A 25,976-nucleotide genomic window follows, 5' to 3' on the forward strand; every position below is an offset into this window, starting at 1 on the left:
CACCGACTGGGAAGCCCTCATGACCCCCTTCGACTCCTCTATGGTCATCATTAATGTCTACCTTAATGGCATTTTCATGGTCCAAGGCCCTCAGCCCTATTGCCTTCTTTGAGAGGCGCTTCCCTCGCCTCATCAATTTGCTTTCATCTCCTGTTGCCCCACCCTCTCCCAGCCCGATATCCCTTCTCCAACCCCCTAGCTCCCTTGCCCTCTCTTCCCTCCTCTTCTGCTCCCCCCCCCCCCACTCCCCTCGGGTGCCTTTTTCACCTCCGCAGGGCATACTTGATTTGTACCCCTCCCCAGAAGGGCTTGAAGGCTGGCAAACTTCGTCATCTTGCCACTCTCAACTCTTGCTCTGCCGTCAAACACTCCTCCGACATGTGCCGCCTCCTCGAAGGATTTGACCTCGATGTCCTCGGTCTCACTGAGACTTGGTTCAGACCAGCTCCATCATGTGCTTTTGCACTCTGCTCCCTGATGGCATCAAGCTCCTCGCTGCACCCAGATCCACCCGGTCTGGAGGGGGTGTAGCCCTGATCTTCCCTCATTGGATTCCTGCCTCCATCATTCCCACGCAGACCTAATCCTCTTTCGAATGCGCCTCTCTCTTTCTCTCCTGGTCACTCTCTTACCGTGGCTACTATCCATCGTCGTCCTGGACAGATCACCTCTTTCCTCCGAGTGGGCGGACCTCTCCTCCTTCCTCCTGGCCTCAACCACTCAACTCCTTCTTGGCAACCTGAATATTCATCTAGATTCTATCAGTTCCTCGTCTGTACTCATACCCTCTGTGATTCCCTTTCTATCCTCCCTTCTGGCCCGATTCATGCTGCAGGGCACACACCTGATGCTTTGATCTCCTCGGACCTGCCCCTCTCCATCCCTCGGACCACTCCTCTCTCCTGGAGCGGTCACTCCCTCCTCTCCTCCCATACCACCCTCTCTACCCCCCAGGCCAAGCCAACCCCAATACTGCCACCTACCTTCTCGGACATCCGACTCATGAAGCGTGTCTCATTTGTGGCTGACTCACATTTATCGCGCCTTGAAATACTTGTGTATAGGCGCATTATAAATGCCGTATCATATCCTGACAGCCCTTTCCAAGCTCTACTCCTCAATCTCTGATGCCCGTGCCCCTGTCAGGACGATCCATTGGAAGCCCAAAGCAAAGTGCAATTCTTGGTACAAGTCTGACCTAGCTACCCCTAAACGTAAGTGCATGGTGGCCGAGAGGAAATGGAGGGCTTCTTGTTCATCCTCTGAATAACTGGCCTACCGCCTACTCGAAAGGCAATACAACGCTCTATCCATACTAAGAATAGAGCCCATATACAAGCCTGTGTCACTGCTGCATCTAATAACTCGGCCGAACTCTTCAAAATCTGGCAGGAGCTGGCCAACCCTGCTGCAGTCTCTACCTCTCCTGTCGCCTCCAAAGCCCTTTGCAGGGCACTTGCCTCTCACTTCATCTCTAAAACCCAGGACAACCTGCCCTCCCTCTCATCCCCTCCCCATCTCCAAACTATGGCCCTCCTGCAGTCCCACCCTCTTCCTCTTCTCTCCCCTGACAAGGTTTTCAGACAAGTCTGATCTATGAAAGTCTTGTCAAAACAAGTTCTTCCCTGTTCCTCCAAATCCATCAAGGACCACATTGACACTCTTGCTCCTGCCCTGGCCGATTTCTGCAACCTCTGGAGTCTTCCCCTCTGAAGCACTCTTGTGCACCCTATTCTCAAGGAACCCACAGCTGACCCTTATTGCCACGCAAACTATCGCACGATTTCCTGCACACCTTTTCTGGGCAAACTCTTGGAAAAGCTGGCCATCTCACAGCTTAACCTCCACTCTGATTCGGTCGGTTATCTCCATGACCATCAATCTGGCTTTAGAGCTGCCAGAAGCACAGAAACTGCTCTCCTGAACAACTGTGAAGGCCTACTCTCCAACCTTGACTAACATCCCTTCTGTCCTCATCCTACTCGATCTCTCTTCTGCCTTTGACAAGTTCAAACCATACCATCCTGCTCAACCGTCTGACAACCTGGGTTATCACTGATCAGGCCCTGGCCTGGCTGACTTCCTTCTCTCAGATCGACCCTCCGAGGTCAAACTTGGGTCCTTCCCTTCCTCCATCTCCCTCTCTACCTGCGGTTTTCCCCAGGGATCCAACCTCTCTCCCTGGCTTTTCAACCAATACCTGGCAACTCTCGCCCATTGCATTGCCTCCTTCTGCTCCAATTTTCAGTGCTATGCGGATGACACTATTCATTTTCAGGCTTCCCTCGGCCACCTCTTCTCCTCTCATCTCTGATTGCCTGTCTGCTGTCCAGGAGTGATGTGCTGCCAACAATCTTTCCCTTAATGCCAGTAGCACACAGATCCTCCTCATCAGCACACCTTCACCCTCCTTTCCCGCCACCCTCTGGCCGGCCTCCCTTGGCCCTCCTCCTATCCACACCTGCGAGGCCAAGAACCTCAGGATCATCTTCAACTCCACACTTCCCACAAAAATCAAGCTTCCAACTGTACCTCCTCAGGTATTCTGCCTTTCCTCTCCTTCCCCCAGAATCTGTATCTCGAACCCTGGTTCTCTCTAGGCTGGATTACTGCAGCCGTCTCTTTCTAAATCTACCTGCTTCTACTCTCCACTCTTTGCAACTCATCCAGGACAGGACTGCGAGACCAGTCCTGGGCCTCAAGCCCTGGGATCTGTTAGGGAGAATTCTCTCTTTAGGCTGAATTTCTTAACCTAGTGAGTCCACCAGCAGCTTTGCTGGATTTCTGGAGTTTGTTTTTTTCCTCCTGCCAAGAGTGAGACTCTTTTCCTCCCACTCTTGGACATGATTAATGTTATTCCTTTGACTGGTAATGTGTTTTATGGGCTATGGGGTCCTTTGCTCCATAGGGTCTCATGTGTTTTTCCTATGTGTGTTGCACAGCACCCTCCGTGCAGTAACACAGGGGTGTCATAGTGACACCCCACCATAGACTCCATACCCTGTGACTGACTATTGTCTCCCAGGGCATGTAAAGTCACCATTGGCTTTGCTAGTCCCAAATTATTAACAGAAACCAGTACAAACCATCATATTGTGGACGTACTGGTCGGGGCAATTCGATTGCCCCGGGGTCTGTTAGTCGAGGGGGCACGTCTCCGTCCCCCCTGATCGAGTTTTGGCTGGTGGCAGTGGAAACTACTTTTTATATTCGACCGCAAATATTTTCCTATGGGATTTTCCCATTGTTCGAGGCTACCAACTTTAATTATTTAATTCTCATAGCCTCGAACATACCGCCGATTTATTTATTTAATATTAATTCTCTGGTTGGTATTTTTGGCCAAGACTCGATTCTAAAATGGCGTTTGTGTTCTCTTCTTTGACTCCAACCCAAGTCGAGCCCTTTGTTCCACTTTTTTGGCGGGCTTCTGCACAGAAGCCTCCAAAAGTGGTGCCACTCTGGGTACCACAGGGGGTGTTGGAGGGGGTTTAGGCACCCTGGACCGAGTTACCTTGGTAACTCAGGTCACACTCTTGTGTGATTGGCCCAAGTGGTGAGCCGGCCGGCTCACCACTTAGCATGTTTGAGTGACAGCTAGGCTGAGTGAATGGGGGTTTTCTGCATAAAAGCAGGGCTTTGGGGACTGGAACTTCAGAAGTTGCCACAGGACCTGAGAATCCGACGAGGGAGAAGCTGAGCCGACCTACCACGACACCACCGGTGGAGCCCTGCAGAACCGACTCACCACTTCCCGACGACAGACGATCTCCCGGCTGGAGAGGCTTCTTCCCCTGACTGGTGGGCACAACCAGTTTTCCTTTCTTTCTTCGCACCCCAGCCCGGTTTGTGGTCGAACTGCCCGTGCCAAGCACCACTGAACCGTGATTCACCGGACCGCTCCTTGTACCTGAGAAACTCTGCGGCTGGTTTCTTCCGTGGCAGTGCAACGGGTCCCTGTCTTCCTCCACGACGAGATCCTCTCTTCCCCCGGATGAAGCACCGACTTGCACCCGCTGCCAGGAACAACTGCCCCCGCTGGAGCGTTCTCCCCACTTTAAGGTACCGTGTCCGCCAGGCCTCCCTTTCTAAAGATTGCAACAAGGTAATAACTCCTTAACATTCTGGACTGGGCTGGCCGCCTGGACCCTCTAACTGGTCCCTTTCTCTGATCCAACTTCTTTTTGAACCATTACAAGACTTTTGTGCACTGCAACCGTGTGGCCTTGGACACATTTCGTTTTGATCCTCTTAAAGCAGATCCGGCCTACTGACTCTGAATTCACGGTTTTACTTTGCCTTCCTCTCTTGCTATGTTCTTGTAAAAGTGTTGGTATCTGTTTCAATTTGTTCTCTGCTTTTCTCTCCCTTTTTAAAACAAACTATTAGAGTGCCATCTACGTTAAGCGCTCACCGCTGTCTGAAAATAAGTGGGGCTTTACTTAAGACTTGTCTAATATTCTTTTAAGGGAGTGTATATCTTTTAGTGACCGTGTTTTTGAATTGCTTACTATTAGTGCCTGTGTGTTTTTTTCTAGATGTGGTTTTAAATAAATAATTATATCTTTTACACCAAGCCCTGGTCAGTGTTTACTTGTTCTATTGTGTGCTCTTGACCTATTGTGAATACTCTGTATACTGCCTAACTCTTCTTGCGGGAAGTCTGACTGCTCAGCCACAGCTACCAAGTGAATCTGTGTGGTACAGACTGCTACCAAGTGGGTTTACTGCCAAACACCTGTAGTCCTAAATCTTTTGCAGTGGTCCCAGAGGGAACTGCACAGGTTTCTGCCTAACAGCATCGCATTTCTCCAGCCCTGAAATATCTTTATTGGCTCCCAGTGGCTGCAAGGATTAAATTCAAGACCCTTTGCATTGTTCAATATAGGCTTTCTGGGGCCCGGGCCCAACATATCTTAAACACTCCCTACGCAAATACCTTCCAGAGCTCTTCGCCCCTCCAACTCCCTCAGGGTTAGTCATTTCTCAAAGGAGTGTGCTGGGGTAGATCTCTGTCTTCGGCTGGGGCCTCCCTCTGGAACATCCTCCCTGCCACTCTGAAACTTGAGGAGAATCATCTCCGGTTCCAGAAGCACCTCAAGCCCTTTATTTTTGCTTTCACCTTCTCGTCTTCTCTCCTCCTCTCCCCGGTTGATCTGTTCTGCTTAAGTATCATGCATTGGGTTACCCTCCGATTCCGGGCCCAGGTACTTGCCCTTCCTGCCACACTTCTGCACTGCCTCCTGGCAACCCTTGCACTTTGGGTCTTGTATCTGTAACACTACAGTCCCCCCTTTCCCTGCACTTATATGACCACCCCCCCCCCCAAAAGTCTGTACCTTTTACCTAGCACTTGCTGGCTGCACTACCATTTGTTGTTTTTCATTCATATGCTCAACGCTTTCCACTTTATCCCTGTAGCCCGCCATTCCCTCTCCCATGCAATTGCGCATTCTCAATGTCACTGGGCCTAGTAAGTTGGTTGTTTTTGTTCTCCCTTTTTTCCCCCCTCCCTTGCCTTGCTGCGCTCTGAAACACGTGTATGAGCGCGATACAAATAAAATATCAATATCCTTATCTTTTTCTGTAATGGCTTTTTGGTTTTAAAATTGTGCCTAGGACGAGCTGGTGGCAACAGTTCTTTTACTACTGTGTTTTAGTAATTTTACTCATGCACTTTTGGACTGACCGCAAATGGTCAGGAAAGGTCTGTTCCAGTACAGTCAGGTGCCTGAATGTCTGTTGCTGGGCAAATGATGTGGCCAATGGCTAATATTGGATAGCAATTGCCAGTTTGAATGGTACAGATCCTTACCATTCGTGGAGTTGGGCATGCACCCAGCCCAAATCTGGTGTAAAAGAAGGGCTCCTTCAGCCATTCAACAGATCATTGTAGGAGCAAAGACATCTATGAAGAAGTACAGCCCCAGGACATCCTCTGAAGCTGACCAGTATAGACTCCAGTGAAGCCCTGCATCTCTGCTCGGATCTCCGGTGGACTGACCAGCTGTCTCCTGGGCTACCTCCCTGTAGCAGTGGCCGCTAAGAGTGAATCCTAGGCACTCAAGAGGATTTTCATGGTATAAAATGTCTGATTGCCCCATTATTAGCCTTCTCGCATGAACGGAAGCTGTGCTGGGCCTATTTTGTTCATCCATTGAAAATCGCCCGTCACCCTAGGCCGTGGTGGCTCCAACTTCTGCAAACTCTCCCTGCAGTTTACAGAAATGGTGATCAAACTGTCCAAAGAGGACAGCCAGCGCCCCCTCCCACCCCATTGGGAACTGGTTCTCTTCAGGCAAGGTGAAAGACAAAAGGGCTGCAGAGTTGGGCACTCCTCCCTCACTTCCTGCCTTCTCAGACACTCTGGAGCCTAGGCATGGATGGAATACAAAGGATTCCAGCCGAAAACAAAACTTCCACCAAGGTTGTTCCTGCCTAAAATGGCAGGTTAAGAACTCAAACAACAAGCAAACAAGAAATGGCAAAAAAAGTAGCCCACCATTCTAGCAGAATGGTGGCCCTTCTGTGCATTACCGAGGCTAACAGCCTGGGAGTAATAAGTTACTAAGGTAAAACCACTGCCCACAGCTATTCAAGTAAACTTGCAATTGTAACCAAAATGTTACCAGGCAAGTAAGAAAGGGGATACATTGTATCGCCCCAGCATTCCACAAAAGGTGGGTGTGCTGGCTCACTTAAATCCATGTAAAGGGGTTGGGAACCCCACTTTACCTCTTGGGAACAGTAGTTCACCCAGGAAATAAGAGAATTAAAAGAAGCCACTGCATTTAAAATGATGTCTGCTGCCATAGTATATTACAGTCAGTACAATGTTATAGGAAACTCTCTCCAATCACACACTATAGAGAGACAAAAAGGTCAGCCATAACGAAAAAGTGAGGGGAAAGATTACCACTCACCTAGAGACAAGTTAAAATAATTACCAAGTCCAAGCAAAATGTTCTGGGGTTGACACAGGTCACGAAGATTCAGAACTGTGAAAAATTTCCCTAACAATGACCCCCAAGCTGTGCGGGCCAGCCTTTGTCATGGAACAATGGAAGAGAAGGGCATGCCTCTGGATTAGTGAAGCAGTGAGAGTTAACACATTATACACACCCGTCTCTTAAGCAAATAAAACGTAGTGACCAGCGGTTTGAAATCTGCTCATCCCTGTAGACTACACCAACACCTCAAGTCATGCACAATTGTAAGTTAATTAACAGTGGTCAAATCGATTTCAGTCTTGTACTCACCCCACAATCTGCCACCTCTCTGTATTTACCAAAATGTAGAACCTGGGGACAAAAAAAAGATAGTTAGAACGAGAAACTGGTTGAAGTTCCATTTTCAGTCATAGTCCCACTAAGGCAAGCAGATAGGCGACAACATTCCACTACAGATCTGACATGTTAGAGCATTGCCTTCCCATTAGTCAATGAGGACTAGCACAAACCTCTTACCAGGAGGTTAGCACAACTATTATTGGAACCTTTTAAGGAGAGGTTTATGCCAAATTCCTTCTACCTGTGAGACCCCCCCCCCCCTCACTCCCGGAAATCCTGTTTTACTGGACCTCTGGACCATTTTCCCTTTCTCCTGAATTGGGGGGGGAGGGGGGGGCTGGGGGAGCCTTTGTCCCCCTCATTCAATCTTTTTGCTCCGACCCTGGGAACCACGTTCATTCTGCTTTGGTTTTAATTTGCGAGGTTTTGCTTTCGTCCATTGTGTTCCCTTTTGCAGCACACAGCACCCTTTGTGCAGTGTTGCTGGGAGACCATTAGGCTTTCCTTGTTATATTCTTTTATTTTGGTTAAGAACTACTGTTGTCAAGGTTAGCGGAACCCTTCTCAACTTTTCCTTTTGTGGGATCAGCACACAACACCCTATGTTGAGTGCTGAGAGGTTACCTGGTATCCCCTTTCTCACTGCTCCTGCAACTTTTGTTAGTGACAAGGATACAATTCTGGTGGGTGGCAGTGGATGTTCCAATGACTATTGCTCACAGGCTGTCTCCACAACTGCTGTTACACACAGAAGGGTCATTCTTTTATTCACCATTTTTCAAGTGCTTGTTCTTTCTTGGTCCTTCTGCCATCCTGGGTGAGGGAGGTCCTAGTCTGACTTTTGTCTTCAGCGGGATCCCCTTGTGTAGCCTGCCAAGGCTCCAGTGTGTCTGCGAGGAGAGGAAGCAGGGGAAGAGTCCAAAACTATGCTGTTCCTGGTTTTGTGGTATGCCTGCCTGGATCCAGTTCTGACTGGGAGGTTGGCTGTCCTGAAAGAACAGCCTCATCGCACCCACCGCCCCCACCCTTTCCCCCTCACTGACCCCCCCTTCCCTCACCCCCCCCCACCCATCCACCCCCCCTTCCCCCACCCCCGTCCATCCCCCCCTATCCTCCCCCCGCCCTCCTATTGCTCAAAAGGTATGCACAATATTAATTCCAGGCTTTTGTAAAGCGCTAAAAAGCCCACTGCCAAGGTGGTCTCTGCGCTGGATGACTGTGCTCTGTCTGGCCATATACGAATCCACTTAAACATCTGTTAGGTAAGATTTGCACAGAACTGATAAATCTTCCTTTCCTAGTCCAACCCCAGAACTTTGCTTTATTGGTGGGATATTGTTCATTAATACCTCAGTGAGTGGGAACCTTCTTCCACACTCACATAATCTTTAACTCTTTATGGTTGTCATTTTTAAGGCGCTCCATAATGTCTTTTTAAAAAATTATCCTCCTTAACAACTTATTGGCAATAAGTGCCTGCTGTTGCTGGGTTGCCCTAGAGCCCCCCCCCCCCCTTTTAACTTTCTTGTGCTAACCTTGAGTGAACTACAGTTCCCAAGAGTAAAAAGGATCTTAGTATCCCTTTTACATTTTATTCTGTGAAGCCAGCACACCCCACCTTACGTGGAGTGCTTGGGAGATGCAATGTATCCCCTTTCACACTAAAACTAACAATTCTGTTACAGTGACAACTTTACCTTCAATGGCTGGTGGCAGTGATACCTTGTATTAATATGGTGCACCTGCATAGCTGCAGTAAAGGGACCTAAAGGTGTCAATTTTTACCAAAATGCCCCCCCCCTTCTTTTTTTTGCCATTTTATTGTTTGTCGTTTCTTGTTCCTTCCCCCAACATCCAGGGCGGGTAGTTCCTTTGTGTGATTTTTGTTTTCGGTGGGACTCCCCGCCCAGGCTCCAGTCTTTCTATGAGAGCAAGAAGTGAGGGAGGAGTCCAAAACGCCCCAGCCCTTTGTCTTACGCCTTGCTTGAATGGGGTCAAATCCCAGTGGGGGCTGGCTATCCTGATTGGACAACCAGACCGCCCCTTTTTGTAAAATGCGGGGAGAGAATGCATTGTGCTGTAATTCCTGATAAATATTGCAAACCTGGAAGCTGAAGCTATGTCGACCACTGGAACTTAAACCGAAGAGGATGACAAAGGAAAAATCGGCAAAAACGATTTCCAGCGACCGGAGAGCCCGTTTAACCAGAGCCTGCTGCAGCCCTTCCTTCCAATTGACCTGAGCCCTCCGAAAACGATGCCCCGACCCAGAGCCTGGTGAGACCCACTAGACTCAAGGAGACCTGCATTTTGAGCCATCCCACACGTTGCTGCGACCTTGCGTTGTTGCAATACCCCAATACCCTTGGACCTCAAGCCATCGGGCGGTGCACAGTCTTCCGAATTCTGAATCTCGCGGAAGCTTCCATCAGGATGCCCACGATCTCCAGAGACATGACTAGAGTCTGAAAAGTCCCCTCACAAGAGTGCTGGACCGCGATTTTCTGTCTTCTGTGCTCCTTGAAAATGCGCCAAAACCGCAAAAGCGCATTCGGCCGCAAGGGAAACTTTGCCTAGAGCCTTCATCGATCCCTACTGCAAAGTCCCTTCTGAGGTCTTGTTTTCAGTCTCCACGACAAGGAATCCATTGACCGGGTATTTGGCTGCAGACCCTGAAGTTCTCCTGCTGCAAAAGCTTCTTCAATGCTGAGGTACTGTGTTGGCTTGGGTATGTACTTACCTTAAGTCTGTTAGGATTTCGGGGGGCGTGGCTAACCGCCATGTAAGAAGGACGCGTCTTCAGTCGGCTCCAGCGATGTGCCCAACATTTGGCCGCTAAACCAACATTTTGCCGCAGCAACCACTCCTGATTTTCACGCCAGAGGCAGGGGTCGGCTGGAAGCGCAGTCTGCCGAGGTTTCGGACGTCTGGAGGACTCCGCCGAAGAGAAACACTGCGGGCCCGGCGAAGCGATCCGGCGCGCAAAATGGCGGCGGTGATCGGCACTGATCGGCCTGAACACCAGGAGGCTTGAACCCAACGAGCTCCGCTGAGATCGGAGCACGCTTGATAAGGAGCAGGCGAGCTGCGGCGGGGATCGCTGGAGGTGCGTGGCTCTGGACCGGTCCTGGGTTGTGCGACCCGGGCGGCGGAGAACTGGAGAGGCCAGAGGAGGCAGCGCGTGTGGCGGTCCCGACGCAAGAGAAGAAGCGGCCTGCCTCGCCGGGCTGATCCTCGCCTGCGGCAAGTCGCAACCTACCCGCAGCTGTTGGACATCGGTGAAATACCCCACCAAGAAGTAAGGAGGGGGCGAAAGGGGCGAGGGGGCCCGGACTTCGTGGTGCAGAAGTTCTAGATAGGACGGGGAGGCCCTTCGCTCTACACAAGCCGAATACGGGCGCAGCCCCTGGCTGGGAGTCGGGGCAAGTGACTGACATACTTAAACACCCTACTCGAGCGACCACCCCAGAAGACCCCTTGATAACCCCGGAGACTCTCCACTTCGGTCAACACCTCATGGGCAGCAGGCGCGAAGGCTTATGCGAGGCTATGGCCACCAAAGGGCCCAGGAACAAACAGAGGCAAACAACAATGGAGACCTACGCTACCACGGGGGCTGCGGGGGCGGATGCCGCTCCTGACCATGGAGCAGCGGCGAGCAACGGGCCCCTCGAACCCGCTAACTCCCAGCTGCTGGAAGCCATCATGACGTTACAAAAAACGATGGAGAGTAAAATCGACGCAGTTGCTATAGACTTAAACTTGCTAAGGCAGGATGTACGATCCATAGCGGGCAGAACCGAAGCGCTAGAGACTCAAGTTAAGGAAAACACGGAGGCAAAGACGCTGCTCCTCAAAGAGGTGGACATTCTAACTCAGAAAGTTAAGAATTTAGAAGACAGGGCAGATGAGGCGGAGGGGCGCGCACGCCGAAACAACATCAGACTCATCGGCATGCCGGAGGGAATCGAAGGGAACGACCCCACCAACTATGTGGAGAACCTCTTGATCCAGGAAATTGGAGCTGGTAACTTGTCCCAAGGATTCACCATTGAAAGGGCCCACAGATCCCTCGCCAAGAGGCCACCACCTGGAAACCCACCCAGGCCGATAATTGCCAAGGTACTTAATTACAGGGACAGAGAAACGATCCTTGCTTTTTCCAGGTCGGGCGGCAGCATAATCAGGAACTCAGTGAAAATCGCCATCTACCCGGACTACACCCTCCAGGTTCAAAGGAGCAGAGCCCAATTCATTCACACCAAAGTTAGATTGAAAAACGCAGGCCTGCGGTACATGCTCCTATATCCCGCCAGACTGAAGGTCCTAGTCAACAATAAAGCCCATTTTTTCGATACACCTGCGGAAGTATGTGAGTGGATGGACAGGGAACAAATTCCGGACATTGAGATCGGACAGCGTCGACCACGCCGGTCGGAGCCCTGACCACGGCCACACTGGCCCTAAACCTGTCGACGACGACACACTGCATGACACTCTAAACGCGGCAACACGGAATCAACCGGAGCCATACTGAAGACCAACGGCGACACATTAACCTGTTGAGCCAACCTTTCTTTTTTCCCCAGTAACTCTTTTGGGTGACTAACCCACCCGTAGGGCACCTGTAGACCTAGGTCAAACGGAGCGGAAACGGGATAGTCAGAGGGGGGTAACCCCACTAGACAGTTTTTATTGGTTAAAAGTTTAATGGTTCTATGTTCTGGGATCTCGCAGTTAAGGGGTCATGTTTGGGGACCCGTTGTTACAAAAGTCTTGAATACAATGAGGCAGGGGACACGAGGGGGTGAAGCCCATGTTGGGACCTTTAGTTTGACCACACCGAGACCACAGGAACACTTCTTAACAGTAATATCATTTGTAAGGCCTGGGCCCGAGCAAAGGACTATCTACAGATACCATGACACCCATGGCTGGAAGCATTAACGTTTTAACGTGGAACGTCAGGGGCTTGAATAGCTTTGTTAAGCAACGCCGGATATACACCTACCTGCGCAGATGCAAGGTGGGAATCGCCATGCTACAGGAAACACATTTAACAAAGGACAGACAAGAGGCTATGGCCAAAATATGGCGTGGAACCCTAATTGGATCCCCCTACTCTTCATACGCTAGAGGGGTCCTGATATGGATAGATCCATCCATTCCTTTTAAAGTAGGGAACACCAAGACAGACAACGAAGGTAGGATGGCACTGGTACAGGGGACCGTGGAAGGGAGGGAGATATGTCCGATTAGCACGTATGCACCTAACCATGACGCCACAGCATTCTTCCACTCCCTTTATTCTAGGATTGGCCCCTATGTAGACTGCACAGTGATTTGAGAGGGCGATCCCAATTGCATGTTGGACCCCCTGAAGCACAGGTCCGACTAAGCACTCCCGCCCTTCCCCCCCAGCCAAAGTACTCTCTAAACTAATAACCCAACTGGCACTATGTGACCTGTGGAGGGAGCGGAACCCGGAGGAAAGAGAATATTCCTTTTTCTCCCCACCTCACAAGGTCCACACCAGATTGGACTATATCTTAATAAGCCAGGGGCAGCTTGATAGGTTTGGGGATGCACGTTACCTGCCCAGGGTGCTGTCAGACCACTCTCCCATGCAAGCCACCTGGGAGGTATACCCCCCTAGACCCCCAGTTCCCACGTGGAGACTTAGAGCGGAGGCCTTATTGGACACAGCCTTTAGAGAACATATAAGAGACAGCACAGAGGAGTACTGGCATAGCAACTTAGATAGCGTGGACTACATCGGAACAGCTTGGGAGGCTTATAAAGTGGTTATGAGAGGTGAGATGATTGCCACAATTGGGGGTACCCTGAAGTCCATCACAACCTCCCTAGTGGGCGCTGAAAGAGAACTGAGGGTGCTGGAGGGTGGGGCAGACTCGACCCCGGAACATATACAGAAAATTACTGAATTGAGACAGGCCTGCCTGGCTCACTGGGAGTCGCTGGGAAAACTGAGCTTCGCTAAATATTCCGAAAGAACGCACGCACTGGGGGACAAACCTGGTAAACTATTAGCTTGGCTCTACAAAAGAGAAGTCCCCAGGTCACCCATTTGCTCCATACTCAGACCAGATGGCACCACTGCACATACCCAAGAAGAGATTAACTTGGTCTTCTCCGAGTTCTACCGAGAACTCTACTCCAAATCCCCGCCCCCCACCGACACTGAAATAGAGGATGCCCTGAGCAGCATAGTGCTACCTTCACTAGATGCCCAGACGGCCGAGGCCCTAGAGGAGCCAATTACCCCAGATGAGGTGTTAGCCATAATCAGATCCTTACCAACCGGAAAAGCGCCAGGCGCAGATGGCATGCCAGGGGAATTTTATAAGACATATGACGACGCCCTCGCCCCAATGCTAGCACGGGTGTTCAATGAGGCATATGAGCGTGGCACCCTCCCTGACTCCATGAGGGAGGCCATAATAATCCCTTTGCTAAAACCTGGGAAGGATGGAACAGACTGCGGGTCTTATAGACCACTTTCTATGCTAAATGTGGACTGCAAAATTTTAACAGCACTTCTTGCGAATAGGCTGCGCAGAGCGATCCCCCAGCTGATCCACAAAGACCAGACTGGCTACGTACCGGGGCGCTCTATTACCGAAAACCTGCGTAGGTTGCACCACATCATATACGCCACTGAGCATAACCCCCGAAAATACGCGGTGGCGTCATTGGACGCCACCAAAGCCTTCGATTCGGTGAGATGGGAGTGGTTGTATGCTACTATGGGCAAAATGGGGATCGGGCCCGCCTTCCTGAAATGGACCCAATTGGTCTACGCCTGCCCCACCGCCAGAGTGCGCACCAACAGGACGTATTCTGATAAATGGCCCCTCCACAGAGGCACCCGACAAGGATGTCCACTGTCCCCTATGCTCTATATTATTGCGGCTGAGCCGGTAGCAGCGTATCTCCGACAAGAATATGGTGACGGTGGCATTGAACTGGATGGGGTGACTCATCTTGTGTCCATGTACGCAGACGACATGCTGCTATACCTTCACAATCCAGAGCACCTCCTGCCCTACATACTAGAGACCCTAGAATGTTTTCATAAACTCACGGGCATTAGGATCAACAAGGAAAAATCATGTCTCTACCCCTTGGCTGCTTTACACAGGGACGAACTGGGATCCCTACCCCCACTAGACCTTAAATGGCAGCCGACTTCCTTCAGATACCTTGGTGTCACCATACACCGCAACCCACGTCTACTGCATTTCTTCACCAACGTTCCCTTCAACATTTCCCCCTCCTTTTTCAGAGACCTGAACAAACTTTGTAGAAGATTCCTCTGGCAGGGGAGTAGGCACAGAGTAGCGCTTGAAAATCTCCAAAGACCCTATGAGAGGGGGGGGCTGAAGGTCCCTAATTTCGAGCTGTATTACTTGGCCAGCCAGCTTAGACACGTGACACAATGGATGGCCGACGAAACCACCATTGACACCCGACTTCTCCAGCCAGCCCTGCCTACCTTGCTACTTAGGGACACATTGTGGGTTGGAAGGGAGACACTAGGGCATTACCCTTATCTAGTTAAACTGGGGACCCAGCTCTGGAGGCGTGCCTGCGTAAAAGTGGGGTCGGCGGACCCGTTCTCCCCGCAGATTCCCATCGCCGCAATCATGGCCAAACACCCGTGGGGACACAAGGAAATACGCACCCTATGGGAACCTTGGGGGGTGGCGGTGCTAGGAGACCTCACCAGTGAACAGGAACTAATGTCGTTTATCGACCTCAGTGAATCTACAGGCCTACCCACAGGCCAGTTTCTGCTCCACAGGGCAGTACTCCAAGCCATAAAGAAGAGATGGCCGGAAGCCGCAAATCAGTTCATAGAAAACGAGACCGTAGAGTCCATGCTTGACACTGCTGAGGGAGGCCACGAAACCTCCAGACTATATGAGGCGCTGCTGCAGGGCACAACCACAAACGAACTCAAATGCAAGAACAGATGGGAGACCGAACTGGGTAGAGAGTTTGAAGATAAAACATGGGAAAAGATAACCCACTACCACAAAAAAATATCTAGGAATGCCCGCCTACAGCTCATACAACTCTACATTACTAATAGAGCCTACCTCACACCAGAAGCCATATCCAGGTTCAGGGGAGCCACAGTTCAGACATGCCCCAAATGCAATACGCCAAAGGCCGGAATGACCCACATGTTCTGGGGTTGTCCCTCTATTCAAAAGTTCTGGGCCCAAGTGAAGGAAAAGGTAGCACATGCTGAAATAGTAATAGACATTCTTGACCCAGCAGCCTGCATATTGGGTAGCTATACGAGAAACAGCAAAAACAAACCCCTCAACAAGCTCAGGGACTTAATATACATAACGGCGAAAAGACGTATAGCTATGAGCTGGAAAAGCGCAAGAGGCCCGAGTGAAGCCAGTTGGTGGGCCGATCTCAAAAGATGGATAACGGCCGAGACTGCTGCTTGGGAAACCGCAATCCAAGTACAGAGATTAGAATCTAGTGAAGAACTACTCCGGTGGGTGGCATTAACTGTGCCGCTGCTCCACCCAGCAGCGCGAGAGCGCGCTTCGGAAAGCTCTGACAGTCCAGGTCCGTCGATGGTCTAAAACAAAGATTGGAGTTCTAACTGTGGTCTCGGGAGAAATGGGTGGGGAGGGAGGGGGGAATTTGTTTTATGTTCCTTTGAAGTACTCATGTGGCATTGATCGACCATTGATTTTCTGTGTATATTTTGTTGTAAAAGTTAATAAAGAAATTTAAATAAAAAAAAAAGTCTGTTAGGATTTCTGTGTAGTTATGTCGCGTTTTCTGTGATTGGGATGTCCCTCGTCCAGTGCACCCAGTCCCACCGCTAGAATCCTGCTAGGGTGTCTTCTGCGAAGCCCCTGGACCCTCTTCCAACTCTAAAGTGAAGTACTCAACCTGTTTGCCCAGTCTTCCTAAGGAAGCTGACTTTTGCTACTAAAGAACCTATTCTGACACTGCCCGTCACTAGTCCTAGTGACCCCCCTTCTGCCACTGAGAACACTCATGCTCCAAGAATAAGGGAAAGACTGTCAAAGCATTGGGACTTCTGCCCGTTTTAAAAGTTACTTACTTGTAAAGAGTTGGTTGGTAACTGTAATTCTAAGAGTGAACAGTTACAAAAGTTCTTAATGATCTTGAATGGGTGATGCACTATTCTTAAAAGTATGGTAAACATATTTTCTTCCTTAGCCACTGTTTTGCCAGTCTAGTAGAAAGTTGATGTGAAGGTATTTTACTCTCCTGTGATTAGGTTGTGCCTCTACCCAAAAGTTAAATGTTTTTATCACAAGATTAGTCCTTTGAGGAGAATTGTAGCAGTGTTTCCCTAACTGGGTCTTGCTTCCCCTGACTTGCTGTTAGCTGATCCTTAAGTCTGTATTAGGTTGTTGCCTACCTAGAATAACTGAGTCATTCAGTAAAGTGTGACCTTGGGTTTTATTTTCCCCTTCCTTGTGAGGTTAGCAAAGTATGTGGGTTTTACATACCTTGTGTTACCTGTGTGCTATCCAAAATAAGTTACAAGAGTTACTTACTGCTTACCTCAATCTGGGGTTCCCCGAATTCAAAAGCACCTGTAATTGTATATTACATCCTTCGGGTTTACTTTCCTAGTATAACTGTTATGGCAAAAGTAGTTCTAGGTTTTTACTGCACCTAGAATAAGTGTTCCACTATTCAGCAAAAGTATACTGTCCAGTTGACTGATTAATTATGTGATTTGTACTGAGAATCATTATACAACTGGAAGGGTCTACTGCCCTTGCATTACTGAATGTAATTGTAAAAAAGTAACCATTGGTTTTTACTCCCCAAGAATAGGCTTGACCTATACTAAATGTGTATGAAAAGGTTTCGACTTCCCTTGAACTACTGTTAAGTGTTCCAAATAAGGTCTATACTTGGGTCTGTGAACTTAAGTATAGTTTTGTGTTTTTATACTGTGATTTCATAGAATGTGTTAGTACTTACTTAACCAATAGATTTATCTGGGCCTACCTGTATTTAAATAAATTCTTTATTTTTACATAGTGTTTCAGTGTTTCTTTGGATCAATTGGTATGACAATTTCACTTGTACTGATTCTACAGCCCTCTCTCCCTCCTGAAATAAGCCTGGCTGCTCGGTCTACGCTGCCAAATACTCAGGTAGTACAGCCTTATACTAAGAGTGGAGTCTTGTACTGCCTCAGTTGAATGGTTTTGACTAAACCCTTAGTTAGACTTCAGAAAAAAAAAAACTGTCCTAGCAACATCTTCAATACCAAACTCGCTTCCTCCACTGTCCTGCAGTGCTTTTGTGGCATCACCACAAACCTTCACCCAGAAGCTTTCATCAGAGTTACTCCTCTCCTAGCCGCCCCAATGTCAATCAATATTCAGAAATCAAAGTGGCACTGGTCCACATGCAGTAAGCCCTTTAAAATGACAGACAACCAGAAAAGGAATGATTAAGTGGTGTAAAGACATTGAATGTCGGAAACATGTTGGCATTGTGGTAGCTGTGGACCAGTAATAAAGGTTAGCTCTTGGACAGGGTGGGGGGCGGGGGTTTAGAGAAATGAACACACTATATTAGATTGACTAAGGAACAGCCACACAAAGGCAATTTCATTTTGAGGAATCTATAGCACGTTAACCGAGCTGAACAACTATGGGGCCACAGAAGTAGGATTAACAGAAAAGGTTGTTCTTTAATGCCTTTGAAAGGGACAAAAGTGTTTGATGGTTCAAATTGCCAATGGAAGATTATTCCACACACGAGTAAACTTGAAAATCTACTGTCGCCTCTAGTTTTAAATGTTGAAAGTGTTCGGGCTGTAAAGTTGGAACTGGGTTGTACCAAATGATCTTGTATTACAAGTACTTGGGGCAAGGCCATAAAGGCATTTAAATACCAGATAAGATCTTTAAAAAAGGTCCTGCGACAAACAAAGCCAGTGTAAGGATCCACTTAATGAAGAAACAGCCCCGTTTAGACAACCAGAAGATGTACACTGCAGTATTTTCTACTTGTTGAAAACCGCAGTTAAACCTGTGTCATGAGCATTGGCGTAGTTCCGTTTAGAATTCCTGCCAGACATTGAAAAATGTCTTTACCACAACCTCTATTTGAGAGGCCATCTCCAAATGTACATGTCAAATACTGTGGTTCTTGATTTCCCAAGCAAAGGCCACGGTCGCAGCAAAACAGTAGAGGAAGGCTGACCGCAGATTATTTAACCTACGTTTAGGACCCAAAAGTATGCGCTCCAGCTTATATCAATTTAGCTGGAGTCCAATATGGGGCATTCAGCAACTATTCATGCAACTAGAAATCATCTTCAGGCGCCTTCGCTTCAACGTAAACCAGAGGATCATCAGCTTAACAGTGGGTCGCAAAGGGTGGATTTAAAGCATGAACAAAAATGGCCCCATCTGGTTCCCTGGCCATGATCGACATTCAAATATTGCAACCATTTAGGCGCTTTATCTGAAACATTTGCTCCAGTGAGGAGTGATCTGAACTAGGTCCACCGATTTGAATGCCAGTGAGAGATCGATTAAGCATTACTAATAATAACTATCACTCCACAGTGACCATTAAAATATCATCCCAGACCCACTATGGCACCAACAGTGTGCATAGCAGGGAGCCGTCTACAGCGGAGGAGGCATTGCTGTGGTGCCGTCCCGTGTTTGAGGGCAGCTTTTGATTGTGCAACAGGAGAAGCATTCAAAACCCCAGGGGTCCGACGTGCATAGCAGAGTGCAGTCTACTGCAGTCTGCGTTGTCATGGGTGAGCAGAGTTGGCCCCCTCACTTGCCTTATTTAAACAGTTTGTCATCAGTACTCCCGCTACCCAACCGTGAGTGATGGATACGATTTACAACTTTTTATAGCTTTGGTTGGACCGTGAGAGGGCATGGTAAGAACAATGCGTGGGCTGCGAAGCAGGACCACTTGCCGGGGTCACCCTTCTCCCATACAAACCCCTCAGGTCCACTTATGCAGAGTTAACTAACCAAAAGACTTACTCTCAAGATGACTGACACCGTCTACAATTGAGAAGCCCAAAATCTACACAAAAAAATAAAAATCACTGATGGTACAGAACATACAAATAAACGTGCGGACAATGAACTACTACTGGCCATAGACTCAAATCTATCCAACAACTGTAATCTTGCACAACCAGGACAAGATGATTGCACAATACCCCGCGCTATACTGGGCTGGATTTAGCAAATTGCCCTCCCACTGACCGAATGGAACAATTCATTTTTCACAAAGTAAATGCAGGTTTCCTTTCGACTGACCTCTTGGCCAAATCTCCCTCATTGTTTTGCAACAAGGACCACTTCCGGTCCAGCCCACCAGTTGCCCCTTACTGCGCTCAGTGGGGGGTGGTGGGGTCCTCTGTCGTCGCGTTCGCCCACCAAAGTCTATAGAACCGTGCTCATTTGCATACTATCCTGCTAAGGCATGTCCAACTTAGAGCCAAATTTGCAATGCAGCCGTATCATTAAATAACCCATGGCACAAGCCTCAATATTTGCAGGTCAAATCGTTCTGAACTCCTTAGTCAAACTTTATGGAAATATTCACTATTTTAGAGAGCAGGCGGCTACTTTAAATGCTACAAACATAAACGTGTCCCTTGTTGAGGGTTACATTCTTACACAATCAAAGCTTAGTCCTAATGTGAGTCCATATAAGCCTGCCATCCCAAAATCTACATGACGAGCTACCCCTTCCCATGGTACAACCAGTTTACGACACCTCTTAAAGAGTGGTTGATCAGAACAATCTTACAGTTTCGGAAAATGTAGAATTCACGTACATCACCAGTCCCACAAAAACCACTTGTAACTATGAAGGACAAAACTAAAGGGCCCAATAATCCTGGGGGTGGAAGGGAAACTACAAAGAGAAACCCCGGCTCCAGAAACATTAAGGAAGTTAAAAAAACACCCAGCCAGAAGACTCACCAGGGACTGGCTTGACAAAGGCCCCCAATACCTGTGGCTGCTATCAAGACCTTTCAACCCATAATTGAAAAGTCCATTACTCAAACAAATCCAAGATTCTGACCTCACCTAAAGAGTCAAAAGAACTGTCTCACTACCCTTCTTAAGAAATAAAATCTATACAACAGCATAATCATGGTGTCTGATGGCTCTATAAACTCTGATGAAAGTGTGGCAATTCCACTGCTTGATGAAAGGTGAAGCCAAGGGTACTGGGAGAGGCCCCAGCAGCATTGGGAGATGCCTAAGGTGATGTATCAGAGGGTTGATCTGCCATAACCAGGAGAGGGTTTGCAGCCCGCCCTTGGAGAGCCGCTCTGGGGAAGGCCCGGCTGCCAATCAGGAGCAGGAAGGGGAGGCGAGAGTACGCTCCCTCCATGACTGGTCCCCAACAGGGTGGATTTAATACCTGCCCCACAGTCACTGACTGTAAGGAGCCTGGGGCACTGAAGTTCTGCAGGGTGGACAGCTGCAAGACCCCAAGAACAACCGGGAGGGAAGATTTGCCAAGGTCACCAGCAGTCCAGGGCACACCCCCAATCTCTGGGGGCCTGAGAGGGCCACCAACACAGTCTGCACATCCAGGGTTGACGCCAGGCAGGGGGTGGGGTGGGGGGTTTAGGTGCCTGACCGGTCTGGAGGAAATGCCTGCCCCCTGGGAAAATACAGTCTAGTGGCGTCTGTGAGGACGCTCTGATGAGGATAGAGAGTATCACATACACCAAGGGCACTGAATCAGGTCTGTGTGAGCGGCCCAGACCCCTGGTAGACATCTGGATGTCAGACTCAAATCTCAAAAGCAGAACGCCAATACAGGGGAACAACAAGGCACCCTTCCCAATATATGGAGTCCAGGTGAATCCAGACCTAACCTTAAACCAGGGAAGGCTATGGCAGGGTCAACTGAACCAGCAGTGGTGATGTTTCGAGTGGCCCCCTCACAGCAAGAACTGCATAATAATTTGAAAGACCTATAGTCCTCCCTTACAAAAGCCTTCCAAGATGTGGTCAGATCTCAACACAACACTAGCACAGAGGTGGGCCAGCTGGGGGAAACGGATGGACCTCCTAGGAAGGGGGGTTGGAAGAGGTGGAAACAGATTCCGGGAACAGTGAGGCAATTGAGAGGCTGAATGCCGCCACGCAGAACCTGGCACTCCAAATGAGGGCCTGAGAACAGGTCGCACAGGATCAACCTTTGCATTAAAAACCTTCCAGAGGATGTTTCAGGCCAAGAACTTAAGCAACAGTTCAAGATGATTTTCGGGGATATTCCAGGAGATACAACTCCGGATGAAATGGGCCTGGACCGCGTTCACAGAATTGGCCGTTTGGCGGGCAGAGCCAGGGACGTCCTAGCAGCGGTCACATTATATACTGTGAGGAACCCAAGGGCATCCTCCCATCTACTCCCCTTGGGTATTCCTCTGAGTTGGCCAGGGAAGGGCAATCACCCTTTGATCCTGACCCTGGGGGTGGCTATGCCGGTAAAATCACCTTGGAGGGTCCTTGGGAGTGGAAGCAAGGTAGGTGAGGCATGGTATCCCCATTCCCTTATCAGAATACAGCCTACTCTCACTGTGCCTTTGTAGGAGGTTATTATAGTATCAATACACACACACTCCCCATCCCCCCCCCCCCACGCTGTCCCATATTCATATCCCTTCAAGACTGGGGGGAGAAAGAGGTAACTAGGATGTTAGTTAAGATTTGCACAACACTGGTAAATCTTCCTTTCCTGGTTCAACCCCTGAACTTTTTGCTTCACTAGTGGGATATTTTTCCCTAATACCTCAGTGAGTGGGAACCTTTTTCCACACTCACATAATCTTGGGTGTCATTTTTAAGACTCTCCATAGTGTCTCTTTAAAGTTATCCTCTTTAGCAGCTTATTGGCAATAAGTGCCTGTTGCTGCTGGGTTGCCCTAGGGGCTCCCCTTTTAACTTTCTTGTGCTAACCTTGAGTGAACTACAGTTCCCAAGGGAAGAAAGGATCTTTGGATCCTTTTACATTTTATTTAGTGAAACCAGCACACCCCACCTTATGTGGAGTGCTGGGGAGATGCAATGCACCCCCTTTCACATCTGTAACAAATCTGGTACATTGACAAGCTTACCTTCAATGGCTGGTGGCAGTGAAACCTTGTATTAATTTGGTACACCTTTACCGCAGGCTGTGTTCACAGCTGCAGTAAAGAGAACCAAGGGTATCCATTTTTACCAAAATGGGCCCGGTCTTTTCGCAATTTTAGTGTTTTGTCGTTTCTTGTACCTTCCCCCCGACATCCAATGGGGGGGGGGGTGGGGGGTGGGGGGGGGGGGGGGTAAATTCCTTTGTGCGATTGTTCCCCTCCCAGGCTCCAGTCTTTCTGTGAGAGCAGGAAGTGAGAGGGGAGTCCAAAACTCCACAGCCCTTTGTTTTACGCCTTGTTTGAATGGGGACAAATCCCAGTGGGGGGCTGACTGACCTTCTTGGACAACCAGACCGCCCATTCTTGTAAAATACGGGGAGATAATGCAGAGGTTGTGCTGAAATTCCTGATAAATACTGCAAACTTGGAAGCCGAAGATGTGTCGACCACTGGAACTTAAACCAAAGATGAAGGGATAGCGGCTGGGACGATTTCCAGCTTCCTGAGAGCCTGCTGTGTAACCGGAGCCTGCTGTAGCCCTTACTTCCAATCCACCTGGGGCTTCTGGAAACGACAACCCCAACCCCCAGAGCTTGGTGAGACCGACTAGGCTCAAGAAGACCTGCATTTTGAGCCATCCCCCGCGTTGCTGCGACCTTGCTTTGTTGCAATACCCAAATACCCTGGTACCTCAACCCATCGTGCGGTGCACAATCCAACGAATTCCGAATCTCGCTGAAACTTCGTGGGCATCTTGGTGGATCTCCTGAGACACTAATCGAGTCCGAAAAGTCCCCTCACCAAAGTGCTGCACTTTTGTAACAACGAGAATACAACCGCGATTTTCTGCCTCCTTGAAAAGGCGCCAAATCTGCAGAACCGCATTAAGCCGCGAGGGAAACCTTGCCTAGAGCCTTCTTCATCGATCCCTGCTGCAAAGTCCCTTCTGAGGTCTTGTTTTCAGTCTCCACGACAAAGAATCCATTGACCGGGTATTTGGCTGCAGACTCTGAAGTTCTCCTGCTGCAAAATCTTCAATGCGGAGGTACTATGTTGACTTGGATATGTACTTACCGTAAGCCGGTTAGGATTTTTGTGTAGCTGTGGGTTGTTTTCTGTGATGGAGAGGCCTCTCATCCAGTGCAACAAATCCCACTGCTGCGAAGCCCCTGGGTCCTCTTCTAACTAAAGTAAAGTACTCACCTGTTTGCCCAGTTTTCCTAAGGAACTCTGACTTTTGCTACTAAATAACCTATTCTGACACTGCCTGTTGGTCACTAGTCCTAGTGACCACCCCCGCCCGCTTCTGCCACTAAACATTCATGGCTCCAAGAAAAAGGGAAAGACTTTCAAGGGATTGGGACTTCTGCCTAGAAAAGAAAAGTTTAAAAGTAATGTACTTGTAAAGAGTTGGTTGGTAACTGTAATTCTAAGAGTGAACAGTTACATAAGTTCTTACTGATCTTGAATGGGTGATGCACTATTCTTAAAAGTATGGCTAACATCTTTTTTTCCTTAGCAACTGTTTTGCCAGTCTAATAGAAAGTAGATGTGAAGGTATTTTACTCTCCTGTGATTAGATTGTGCCTCTTGCCAACAGTAAAGTGTTGGTATCACCAGATTAGCCCTTTGAGTAGAATTGTACGAGTGGCCCCCAACTGGGTCTTGCCTCGCCTGACTTGCTGCTAGCCTGTCCAATAGGTCTGCATTAGGTTGTTGCCTACCTAGAATAGCTATTCAGCAAAGTGCATCACTGGGTTTTACTTTCCCCTTCATTGTAAGGTTAAAAAGGTATGTGGGTTTTACTTACCTTGTGTTAGCTGTGTGCCATCCAAAAATAAAGTTACAAGGAGTTACTGCTTATCTCCATCTGTGTTTCACTGATCTCAAAAGCACCTGTAATTGTATATTACATCCTTAGCTTTTATTCACCCAGTATAACTGTTTCATCACAAAAATAGTTACAGGTTTTTACTGCACCTAGAATAAGTGTTTCACTACTTCACCAAAAGTATATTGTCCAGTTGACTGATTACATGATTTGTACCGAGAATCATTATACAACTGGAAGGGTCTACTGCCCTTGTATTACTGAATGTAATTGTAAAAAGTAACCATTGGTTTTTACTCCCCAAGAATAGGCTTGACCTATACTGAAGGTGTATGAAAAGGTTTTGACTTCTCTAGAACTACTGTTAGGTACTTCAAATAAGGTCTATACTTGGGTCTGTTTACTTTCAAGTATATAGTGTGTTTTTATACTGTGATTTCATATAATGTTTTCGTGCTTACTTACCCCTAGATTTATCTGGGCCTACTTGTATTTAAATAAATCTTTTATTTTTACAATACAAAGTGTTTCAGTGTTTCTTTGGCCATTTGTATTACAATTTCACTTTTACTGAATCCACAGCCCTCTCTCCCTCCTAAGATAAGCCTGGCTGCTCTGTCTATGCTACCATATACTTAGGTGGTACAGCAAGAGTGGAGTCTTGTACTGCCTCAATTGAATGGTTTTAATAAACCCTTAGTTGGACTTCAGAAAAACTGTCCTAACATAGGAGTAATGCAACTTCCATCTGTGCACACCACTTTAGTACTGGGACGAGGAAGACGACTGGACCACCCCTATAAAAGGTCCAGCATGTCAAAGTAATTATGGTCAGGCAAAGGACTTGCACCTGCATTCAATTGAGGGACTACAGGTGCACATAAGGAGAAATCAGCGACAAAGTGGCAGATCTACCTGGGAAGGAGGACGCAGCAACCCGATGTGGAGCAGGCAGGAGAGGGAACGTTGAAAAGGACGCCAACAGTTGCAGCAGGGCAAGAAAGACGCTGAGGCCAGAAGGGGCCTCGAGCACTGCAGAACCCTGAACTAAGTCTCCTATACAACACTGACCAGAGCATGAAGGTTTGGAAGAGGCAAGCGCTGCTTGGCAGGAGCTCCCGAAGGAGGAGAGGGGAGCAAACGAGAGGCAGAGAGGAAAGTGAAAGCACCTAGAGGAGCAGCCGCACACCTTTGAGTGACAGCGGGATCACTCATGCTGGGGCGGTCCACGGGCTTGGTGTGGGCAAAGGAAGATTCTGATCGAGTGAAAGCATGTAATGACTGGGTCTGTAGACCAAATGGACAATATTGAAAACCGAACCAGCTACAAAGTACTTAATGAATAACGAACTAAGGAAAGGATATGCAAAATATATGAAATACTGTACAAGGGAAAAGAAAGTGATGTGCAGAAAACAGAGAACACACACAAAGAAGTCGTAGGACAAGGAGCAGGAGGCCCTGTCCCTCCTAAAGGCATTTCCAGCATCACAGGAAGTTTACACAGTGGCTTCAATCTATGCCCCCAATATGGGCCAAGAGGCTTTCATGAAAGATCTTGTTACCCCGGAAGGGTTTGCGAAAGGCAAAAACAATGATGGGGGACTTTCACCAGGCCTGGTCACGAGGACCTCCGACGAGACTTCCCACAAGGGAGGAGTGGCCT

General features: G+C 48.6%; 1 protein-coding gene across 3 annotated transcripts in view; it reads right to left on the reverse strand.

The window, feature by feature from the left end:
* MCMBP (minichromosome maintenance complex binding protein) overlaps positions 1-25,976 on the reverse strand; it is a 183,664-nt gene that overhangs the window by 103,991 nt on the left and 53,697 nt on the right. For all 3 annotated transcript variants that reach the window (XM_069611948.1, XM_069611947.1, XM_069611946.1), the window contains one exon: positions 7,260-7,301. In XM_069611948.1, coding sequence (XP_069468049.1) covers positions 7,260-7,301 — 42 coding nt within the window. The remainder of the gene's footprint in view (positions 1-7,259; positions 7,302-25,976) is intronic.

Source organism: Ambystoma mexicanum, chromosome 8, assembly GCF_040938575.1.
Source record: "Ambystoma mexicanum isolate Mex_15411 chromosome 8, UKY_AmexF1_1, whole genome shotgun sequence".
Classification (NCBI taxonomy): Eukaryota; Metazoa; Chordata; class Amphibia; order Caudata; family Ambystomatidae; genus Ambystoma; species Ambystoma mexicanum.